The following is an 11,580-nucleotide window of genomic DNA, read 5'->3' as shown; positions in this document are numbered from 1 at the left end:
CATTTTACGAAAAAAAAAAAAAAAATTCAACATTTTACAATCTGGAAATGTTAAGAAAGCAATCCGGCACCCGTATCTAAAATCGCATTTGTCTTTAAGAATCCATGCAAAAAAGATGACATTTCTCTTTATAAATAAGCCTTTAAACTGTTTTTGTAGCTAGCAGGATTTAAACTGCATGGATAATGCACTTGGCTTAATTCTCACAGCACAATAAACTTGCATTTGCAACGAGTTGCCCTGGTATTGCATTACTTCCAAACAGATGGCCTTGCCAATGCCAAAAGGGTAATTGGAAATTTGTTTAAAAGATGAGACTGCTTTGACATCCTGTTTATAGACTAACTGGTTCTTCATTAGACAGGAGGTGGTTTCTAGTGGCAGCACACAGTTGCCAGAAACAGTTGTAAAAATGTTTGATGTGAACTGCCATGCTACATACTAAATCAGTTTATATAGTCGTAATATAGATACGTAAATATATCTGCTGAGACTAGTGCAATACCAGTGCAACTCGTTATAAAGGCAAGTTCTGAAATAAGAATTAAGACCATTGCATTATCTGTGTAGTGTATTGTTTGATTTATTAACAATCTTGCTGGCCTTACAAAGAGATGGACAAGATAGTCATCATAAATGTTTATAGATATAAATAAGTTCAGTTGTTTATGCTTGATATTATTTATTGATGTGCTCTATTTATTTATTGTTTATAATTTTAAAACTTTTCAACCACTACGCGTACTTTTCTAAAATCATGAAAAGTTTAAAATTCGGCACCTCTCAATTACCGAATTATATGATAACTGCTGACATATTTTTTGTCTTGTTTTGTATTAAGCTTGCATAAGTAAACAGTGTTTACTTATGCATGCATTATCGAATCATCGGAGACGAGAATGGGGTGGGGGGGGGGGGCTTTGCTTATTTTGTTTTGTTTCTGGGAATTTCTCGACGTATCCACCACTTTGGCATTGTGCATCGGCACGTATGAAAAACTGGATGTGATCTCTTTTATCGTGTATTATATCTATGTTGTTCACCGGTCGATTTGCAAGTTGTGCAAGCTGAAAGAGTCCGAAATAGCTCACTGGAGAAACCTTCTTTCCTCTGCAGGAAATTAGATAACTACAGTCTCTATTGAAGAAGTCCTAAGAATTTTTCCAGCTACTGACGAGATTCCAACGTGTATCTCTCCAAATGAATAACAAACGGCGAACCACTATATTGTTACTGAGAATGATGGCGTTGGAGAAATGGTAGTGGTGGTAGCTACTATAAAAACAAGACCAGTGTGGCAGATTGAAGAATAGTCTTATAATCGAATAATTAATGAATTTCAGTATTTGCATTAACAGAGAATGGGTTTTGATACGCCATTTTCAGATGATTAATCAATAAGATTTATTAATCATTCAACTCTAGTGAAAGAGGAAGTTAGTGATTTTAATAACCAAGAAAGAAAACAGATAATTTAGATTGATAAATTAAATTTACTGCACTTTCATTTTACTCAGAGATGTGTCGTTTTAACAATGGTTGCATGATACCTCACACAAATGTAGTCTATTGTTTGATGGATCGTAGCACAGAATTATGATACATTTGTAGGGAGGCATGTGATTAAACGTGTTACGGTCTTAAATATCAAAGTTTTCATATTTAAACTCAACCTCTATAATTTATGCTAATTTTCATAATATGTATATTATGTACATTAATGGCTTTTTTTTTCACTTAACAAAATCAGTAGCAACGTTCAGTCATTCCTATGAGGTGACACAAAAATGAATTTGCATATGCGGCTTCTGTACACGTTCGACAATCTAATAGTCATTCACACTTTTGCTGTAATCAAAACTTTGTCCATATTAATAATGGTACACTGTTGCTTAAAAATGAAGTTCAGTATCACGAATACTTTTTTTTTTGAGACACATACACAACATTATATGATAGTCATCACAATTTTTCCTGCCTATTCACAATACTACATAATACTATTCCTTGTACTACGAAATATTATTTCTCTGTGGTTGCTAGTCAGCGCTGAAGGATAGAGTTATGAAGTTGCTAGCTCGGTTCGCTATTTTCTTGCACGTTTTTAGAGTTCATTCTCTTGCGAGTATTTTCTGTACACGATTTTTTTTTTTTTTTTTTTTTGCCATTGTGATGATGGTTCTCCATCCAGATGGTAATCCAAATGAATGACGTCTCTACATCTGTTATAAACTACAAAACACTGTTTACAGCTGCTTGTCAATGATATTAAACTAATGAACGCCTCGAATTTTTATTGTAGCTAAACACTATCGAATCATCAAGCTTATGCAAAATTTGCGACAACAGAACTTTTATATAAGTATAATTTTTCACTCTACTTTAACCGAGCTGACACTTTTTTCCCCTGACGGCAACTTTTATTCTCAGTTTTATTCAACAAGCAGAAAAGGAGTATATCTTTAGTTCCCACTCTCCAGAGTATAGGACAGCAGCTGTAATCAGGGTGTTGTCTACGCATGAGTCTGTACAACTTGCCCGAGACATCAGCTGTGTTAGTGTTCATGACCTTGATATGATTCCTGAGATGTGCCGAGGGTGTACAAACTTTCTGGTTACAGATGAAGGCTCGCCACTGCCACTACACACACCACAAGTATTGTTAGTGTGACCTCTGGTCTACCGGGGGCGCTGTTTTCGGGTAGAGATACCTTCTCCACATGAATATGAGTCGGTGGGAGAGACGTCCTGTTTTCCTGCGTTCCGGCGGCAGCAGGATAGAGAGTTAGCACGTCACGCATGGCTTCGCGCGCCGCCATGCTAAAAGTGCTATCACCCGTCGTAAGCAAATCGAACACGCATGCGTCGAAATAGAAATCCGTGACGTTATACTGCTTGCACGTTGCGACGGCTTCCTTTACTGGCACGGCTACATGACCCCTACTCGTAACCATAGAGATCCACTGGTCTGGATGGGTCAGAATTTGGGTGTAGTCGATTCTCTCGCGCTTCGGGCACCCCTTCACGCACAGTTCCAGTGTTTCAGACTGAGCCCCTTGAATAGCGACTTCTTGGGGCATTCGTATGGCGAAGGTCAAATATCGACCGACTTGTCGGATGATTATACGCGTGCCAATGTGCCTGACGATAATTTCGATGTGATGTCCCGGATCTTCCTCCCGAATACGTACCGTGCGTTCAGGCCCGCTGCTCTTGGAACCATCGACGAACACTCCCGGCAAATAGTCAGTTTGGGCTTCGTATGTTTTTTCGGCTGTGCATGGACCGTGGTCTCGGATGATCACTGTTACCTATAAGAGAGAAAGAAGTCAATTAGCCATTTATGAAGGGATCGCTTTATTCGATGTATACACTATTCAAGCATCATTATTGAAAAGCTTACCACATTTCGTATTACAATTGTTAAACTTGTTGGACGACTAGTAAGAATATGTCTCCAGACCGCACTACTTCTATTATGACAGTTTCTGCAGCCATTGTGATGCCTTTTAAAATGTAGTGCAGTACTAATAAGATACTATTAACGAAAAAAATTAAATGGTTTAAAACAGTTCATTTTGATTTTGCAACGTAACTTAACAAGTTGATGTATCATTCGAGAAGGTACGCAAAAATTTTGTTAATGTAATTGTGGAGAGATGTCGAATTACTGAAATTTACATTCGGATCAACTGATATCACATCCTAATCTCATATAGTACATCCTAATCTCGGAGTGTTGTTCAGATCTTCAAAATCTCCGCAAGGCGAGTTAGTTCATTAGAGTGCTTTCTATTTGTGTGTGTGTGTGTGTGTGTGTGTGAGAGAGAGAGAGAGAGAGAGAGAGAGAGAGAGAGAGAGAGAGAGAGAGAGAGAGAGAGAGAGAGAATTTGAGGAAGGTGATTACCAGCAAATTCTAGCATATGATCTGACAAGGGTTGTTTTAAAATGCCATAGTAGGTGCTTATTAAAAAAATTAAATAATTTATAGTTCCGTTGATGAAATGGGAATCTGCTTCTTCTTTTTCATCATAAATGTTTAGCACGATTCTCACCTTAATAGGACAGATGGCTTACTCTCTGGTGGGAGAGACGCAGTTTTAAATTATGATTCTTTTTGCTGTTTTAAAGTAATTTTAACTGTTAAATTGTGCTTTCTTTCTCTTTCAACGTCAAATTAATGAATTTTGTTTAAAAATATGGTTAACTGGAATTTTTTAGCGTTTTCACAGAATTTTAAATTTTACGTTTTATAAAGTTTGAATAAGTCTTCTGAATAAATTTTCTGTTTCTACTCCGGGACGACCACATAAGGTCATAGGAGTTCACAGGATCGAGAGAATACAAGAACATTGCCGTATAGCAGTCACATGAGCTTAAACCATAGTCAACACGAATAAATTCTACTATACTCCAGAGCAGTTATTTTTTACTTTCCAATGGTTCTAATTATCCGAATGAAGCAAATTCAGTAAGCCTAAATATGTCTAATGCTGACAAAGTACAAGACGTAGATGAAGGCCTGAAAAGACGCCGAAGATGGACATTCAGGAATTTAAAGAAAAAAATGGTTGGATGATTCAATGTCTGAAATTTAAAAAAAAAAAAAAAAAAACGATGCGTGAAGAAAACCAGTACCATGTATGATACTAAATGTAATTTTTATGGAACAGAGAGATCAAGAAAGTGAAGGAAATAGAAATTATTTGTTAGTATTTGCGAGGTTTGTCCTAATCATTTTTTTTTCCCATTAAAAACATTTAAGAATTTTTCGCAAAAAAAAAAAAAAAATTCTGATTAATTTTAAATGTTTTATGTTTAATCTGTATTAAACATGCAACATTTTAAACAGTTATTTAAGAAAAATACATTAATTTCTTTTCTCTTTTTGCTTCTCCTCCGTAAATATGGCATCTCTCCCACATTTACTATATCAGGAATTATGTGTTGTGAAATTCATGTATCAGCATTTGCCCACAAGCCATTTATCGATACACAATAAGCCAGCAATGAAATATGATTATCGATGTAATCATTTTTCATTAATGGCTTATGTGTAACGACTGGCGAATTTTGACCTTGAAATGTAGAAAACCGTTTTCTTGGAACAGTTCACGTTCCATTGGGCCTCTGATTGATCAGAATGTGGAAGAAATTGAAGTTTTTGATTTGGCTTTATATTAGTGATTCACAGAGTGTGTATTAAGAGTTTAGGAGACGTTCTTTTCATATAAATGATAACTACTACTTAAGGTTCTGAAAATGTAACCACTTTTAAGGGCATCTCAAATGAAAAGCTAGGAAATGCTAGTGTATAGCATTTCCTAAGCGTATAGCATTTTCTCAAACTGAGGTCTACATTCTCCACGGGGTTGGTTCGCGAAAGTATTCCAGGAAAGCTACCAGTTATGTCCTAAACTTAGGAAATCCGCGCTTTTAAAAATGAGAAAATTTATATTATAGAGAAAAAAAAAATTTGTTCAGCTTGAAAATCTACAAAATTTTTTTTAAATTAAAAATGAAAAACGGGTGTGCGGGGTCCTTAGATCACTAAGGTTAAGTACAACTTTCAGTGCTGAACTACAGTGTTTTTCCATCTGTCAAGTGTGGTAAAGACCATTGGTTTTAAGACGTTTTCTGTATTAGCTTGGTAATATGAATCAACAGGGTCATTGCACTGCAATTTTATGGCGTTGGTTGAACATTATTATCATGACTTTACCATAGATTCTGGTATACTTTAACTGATTTAGTTAAAATTTAATACTGTACTCCTATTTTCCTTAAGCTAGTATACGCTGCAGCTATAATTTAGTCCTAATTGATATCTTGGAAATTGGTATAATATTTCAGTTGGGATCAATGGCAGATTCGGGCGGAGAAAGTAGGAGAGACATCGCTGAAAACTTTTAGTTAAGTTGGAGAAAAAAAAATCACATAGAGTATGGTAAAATCACTCTAACCAAGGCGAAGGGGGATTTTTTCCACTCTTGGTAAAATAACATATTATACCTCCCCAGCACAAATGTCTGGTATCAGTCTGATATTTTCTTGTGTTTTTTAATATTACAATTACTATTCTCTGCATAAAGATTATGAGGAGGAACCGTTTACTGGTTGTTAATTGCATATACAGTATAGTGATCCCAGAAATAATGGCAAGTGTGAGTTTATTCGTTTAGGAGCGATTGAAGTTTACTTTATTTTTCAAATTTAAAAATTATTTTAATGTAAAAATGTTTTTAAATGCAGTAACATCGCATATTTTTAGAGTAACAGATTGTAATGCAACGTAACAGTTGCATTTCAATATATGTTTTCCTACGAACACGTGTAGGTTGTTTGGCAAGTTTTTATCGCACTTCAGTGATTGCAACTGATAAATCTTCTTCCTGCCTTCAACGAAATTTTTTATATTTGCCGGTATTTGAAACACATTAAATGATCTGCGCAAGGAACAATGGAAAATTCCTCTTTCCGGCTGTTTGTTGCTGCTGCTGTTGTATATGTTAATTAGCAGCAATGGCAAATGATGCAAGAAAGCAAGCTTATACAGCATCAGTCAAAAAAAAAAAAAAAAAAAAACACGATACCTCCTATTTCACCTATTCATTCCTTCCAATAGTTTGTCTAGTTCTTCCTTGAATTTATTTAAACTATCAACTTTCACAACAGATGGAAGTTTGCTACAGCAATCAACCATCCGCTGGCTAAAAGCAAACTTTTGCACATCTATTCTGCAACCGTATTTCCTCAATTTGAATTTAAGTCCCCTCAGTTTGTGTGTAGTCTGAGCAAGAGGAGGAATCCCATCAGCATTGAGCTTGATCAATCCATTCAAAGCCTTAAAGACCTCAATCAGATCCCCTCGGGTTCCTAGTCTCGAGACCCTTTCTTGGTAAGAGCACACCTTTGTTCCGCTCACCAATATCGTTGCTCGCCACTGTACTCACTCCAGCAGCTCCACATCCTTCCTAAAAGGAGGCCTTCAGACCTCTATGCAGTACTCAGGACGTGCCCTGACCATTGCCTTATACAATGGGATAATCACCTCCTTATACGTACTAGCAAATTCCTGAATATCATTGACAAAGCCCCATGAGCTTTTTTTCCAGCCTGTCTACATTGCTCAGAGAACTTCATATCTGACTGCACAATTACACCCAGATCTTTTTCATTTTCCATTACCCTGAGTGTAGTGCCACACAGTTGGTAAGTTACTCTGGGGTTACTGCTACCCATACGTAGTACGTTGCATTTATCAATGTTAAACTTCAGTTACCATTTCTCAGCCCATCTGCCTAACTTTTCTAGATCCTTTTGCAGTATCATACCGTCATTAACCACCCTACCAACCTTTGTATCATCTGAAAACTTGGTCATTAAGCCTGATATGTATTCACCAACATCATTGATAAATACAAAAAAATATTAAACAACAATGAGTCCAACAGCGAACCCTGGGCACTAATAACATTAGTCCACGAAGAGCAGTGTCCATTGATTACCACTCTCTATCTTCTCCCACTCAACCATCCCTTTATCCATGGCAGCAACTTGCTCTTAATATACCCTTGATGGAAACAAAGATATTGTCAAGCAGTATACATATATACTCGTACTGTGCAAGTTCTTTGTTCTTGTTTATAGCAAAAAAATTGGGTTCTCCATTTTACTTGAAAATGCAGTGTAGAATTTATGATTTTTCGCTTATATGTCGGAGCGTTTACTGTGTTATCTGTTTCCTATATAATAAAATTAAGTTAATGTACACCAGTGGTTTTCGACCCTTTTTTTTAATGACGGCACCCCTAAGTAATTTATTTTATTTTGTGGCACCCCTACGCAATTTTCTGCTTGTTAGATCCGATTCTCTCTAAGTATATACATTTCTAATATTAAAAAAAAATATATGTTATTATATGACAGTTATTATAATAATATAATTATAAACAAAACTACAATTCATAATACAAATTATATATACTTAAATAATAATTTATTCTTTATATAGAGGTACTAATATTGGTAAAATAATAAGAGGAGTTTACCTCAATATAGTGCGTAGAACACTTCCGTATGATGCCCTCCAGAAATTAAAACGAAAAAATTGACAACTTACCGATACATTAGAGTAAAATATAAATAATTAAAAGGAAGGAAAATCGTTTTGAATATTTTCGTTAGATTCTTTTAATTGCGTTAATTTGATTTTTAATTGTTTTAGATTGATTTGTATTGTGTTAAATTGATTATTTAATTATTTATATTTTACTCTAATGTACCGGTAAGTTGTCGATTTTTTCGTTTTAATTTCTGGAGGGTATCATACGGAAGTGTTCTACGCACTATATTGAGGTAAACTCCTCTTATTATTTTACTAATATTATTATCAACGTAGAACATATTGAGTAGTACAGCTCTGATTCATACTATCTAATAGAGGTACTACATAAACATCAATTATAGATCCTCACAAAGTTAAAAAAAAACCATACACCGTTTTATAATGAAATAAACATATAAATTAAAAATAATAATAAGTTTAATTAACTTAAACCCAAATTACGTGCCACCCTGGAATGTTGTTGCTGCACCCTGGTTGAAAACCACTGATGTACACAATGCGTTACATTACTGGTGCGTTAGATTGTTCCCTAGGTTAAATGTTGTTGTTTTTTCTTCATTTTCTGTGATTAATAAAAATAAAAAGTAAATATAGTTATCTCCAGAGGGTATACCCTCTGGAATTCGATTAATAAGCTTGTTATGCACAATATACTCTCTGCTTTTCGTTACATTCATAGAATATACCTTCAGCTGATTTTACTATAGCACTGTATATATATATATATATATATATATATATATATATATTTGAATAACGTTTAAAATATTTGGAAACTGAATCTTTCATAATAAAATTAAAATAAAAATGTACAGCAGACATCTGCTGGCATTATTTTTATTTTTAATTCTTATTCTAATTTATTTTTATGGTTATATATATATATATATATATATAAAGAAAAAATATTAAGTAATTATGATAAAAGGAAAATTAACATCGCAAACATTGGGGCTGCATTAATGCATAATCCACCGCATGTTGCTTGTAATAAATTAGAATAAAAATAAATAAATAAATAAATAAAAATAAATAAAACAAATGTCAGTAGCATGGCAAACCAGTAGAGCATAACAAAGCAAAAACGAAACAGGGAGGGGAGGTGGATCAAGTATAGGGTATTGCAGAAGGAAACATTCCTAAAATAATTTTGAAAGAGCCAAAAAATGCAATATCAAATAACGAGAAATATTTTAGAATGTGCCAATTACAAGAAATTTAGCGGCGCCTCCTGACTACCACCAGGTCCAAATTATGTGAAATATCACTTAACTTAAAACGGAAACGAAAACCAGCTATAAAACCGAACCAATAAAATTATAAAGTAAAACAGACTTACCATTATGCCCAATCTCGGCAGAGGACTACAGTTTATTTTCCACTATTTTATTTTATTTATAATTTTTGTTGGTCCAGTATTGTAGTTGGTTTTCGTTTCCGTTCTAAGTGATATTTCAAATAATTTGGAACTGGTGCTAGTCAGAGGACGCCGCTAAATTTCATATAATTGGCACATTATAAAATATTTCTCGCTATTTGATATTGTATTTTTTTGGCTCTTTCAAAATTATATTTTAGGAATATTTCCTTCTGCAATACCCTTTACTTGATCCTCTCCCCTCCCTTGTTTCGTTTTGTCATGTATTGTTATTTTAATTTCGCTCTACTGATTTGCCATGCTACTGACATTAGTTTTATTTATTTTTACGTATAAACGGTTATTTTGTTTTAACATATTTTTTCACGTTTCAATTACTTATATTTTGTTGCTTTCCAATAGAAAAAAAAAAAAGAGAAAAAAGTTTCTCGAACGAAGCAAATTGTAATTATGTAATGATTCCAATAGCAATTAATATTATAGTAACAATATCATACGATCATAATATTACAATTATATATCACACAATCAAAAATTGGCTTCAGATGTTTATGCCAGATACTGTAAGTGTGACTAATTCAAGTAATATTAGTTCATGCATTTTGGAGTGTTCTTTCGCAGAGGCGATACTGCTCTCTCTCTCTCTGTTTTAATTGGCATTTATAATGGCAATCTTAATGCTTTCTCAGAGGTGACATTGAAAGAACATTTCATGTCCTTAAAATTCCATTACATACTTTATTGCTGCGGAAGATACTGGTGTAAACTCTACCGAGTTAGCAGCTTAAAAAGGCAGCTGTTCAGTTCTAATATGATTGGTAAAAGTAGAATGAGCGACCGGTAACATCGAATGAGGGGTACCTCCTGTAGCCCAAGCTACGTAATAGTTGCATTACAATATCTGTTTTCCTACGAACACGTGCAGGTTGCTTGGCAAGTTTTTATCGCAAGCACATATATGGTTAGATCACGTGGTCACTTCTCTGTCTCGCTCATTACCCACTACAAGTACCCTCCCACCTATTAGAGCTATAATACCATCCCATTTATCTTTTTTTTTTTGCTATTTTAGGCAGAAGACAAAAGAAAAACACCAAGGAATGCGGATAAACAAAAGATACGGTCATCGACAACAATCGGCCAGCAGCCAGCTGTTGCCATAACTACGCGTGACGTCAAACAGCTGCATGCAGACAGCCTGGTGACACCAGGTAAAAGTACGCAAGCTCAGCAGCAGTTTAGTTAGTAGATAAGAATAAGAGCCGAGGAAATAATATCTTCGGAGTTCAAAAAATAAAATAAAATAAAAAAGCAGCCAAGGTCGTTTTCATGTATAGGTTGAGTGAGTCATTTCGACAGATTGAATAATCCTTTTCGATTTTCTCCCTTCATCAACGTGATTGCGAACTTTCATTATTTTAGTTTCAGATCGTGTGATATAAAATGAACCATGTATTATGCATATAGAAAGTGGGAGAAAAGTAAAAGATACGAATAAAAAGCAGCTGAAGCAGATACAATGAATAACAAACTTTCAACGGTTTTAACCTTCAAAAATGAACTGAAGGCCTGATAAATAGAGCAACAATGGATGATTGCAATCTCTTGAAACCTTAGGGACATTTGCCAGATGTTGGCACATAGATTACAGTGTCAAGATAACAACACAAGGGAGTGCCAGGATGGGGGGAGAGAGAGAGAGAGAGTCTTAGGGATGGGGGAGGAACTAATGTTCAGGTGTAACCGTAAAACTTATCGTGATATTTAACTTTCGAACAAAGGTTTACGTTTTTATCTGTTTTCGAGAGGGTTTGATGTTGATGAAGTTGTGACGAATCACTCCTAAGTGCGTTTTGTAGATGGGAACAGCCATTCACAGCTCTAGACTCTTGATGTAGACAGCACGTGATAACTACGGCAATAAGGCTATTACTAAATCAAGTAATTCACACATGTGCGTTGTTTCTATGAAGCTTATCCTCTTATCAGCTAGTTTTCGAAGTGCGAATTACTGCAACAATGTGTACCAACAGATCAATTTTTAGGTTAATATATACATGCGTAAAGCGCCTGT

General features: G+C 34.9%; 1 protein-coding gene across 1 annotated transcript in view; it reads right to left on the bottom strand.

Moving 5' to 3' along the window:
• Positions 1 to 1,502: 1,502 nt before the first annotated feature.
• LOC150083261 (repulsive guidance molecule A-like) overlaps positions 1,503 to 11,580 on the bottom strand; it is a 104,781-nt gene continuing 94,703 nt past the window's right edge. Inside the window, exon 3 of the mRNA XM_090377944.1 lies at positions 1,503 to 3,311. Within this exon, the coding sequence (XP_090234070.1) occupies positions 2,616 to 3,311 (696 nt within the window). The 3' untranslated portion in view covers positions 1,503 to 2,615. The remainder of the gene's footprint in view (positions 3,312 to 11,580) is intronic.

The sequence above is a fragment of the Mastigoproctus giganteus genome, chromosome 7, assembly GCF_048544385.1.
Source record: "Mastigoproctus giganteus isolate SK-2022 chromosome 7, ASM4854438v1, whole genome shotgun sequence".
NCBI lineage: Eukaryota > Metazoa > Arthropoda > Arachnida > Uropygi > Thelyphonidae > Mastigoproctus > Mastigoproctus giganteus.
Note: the sequence above shows the minus strand (reverse complement) of the source record. Positions and strands in the feature narration are given on the sequence as shown.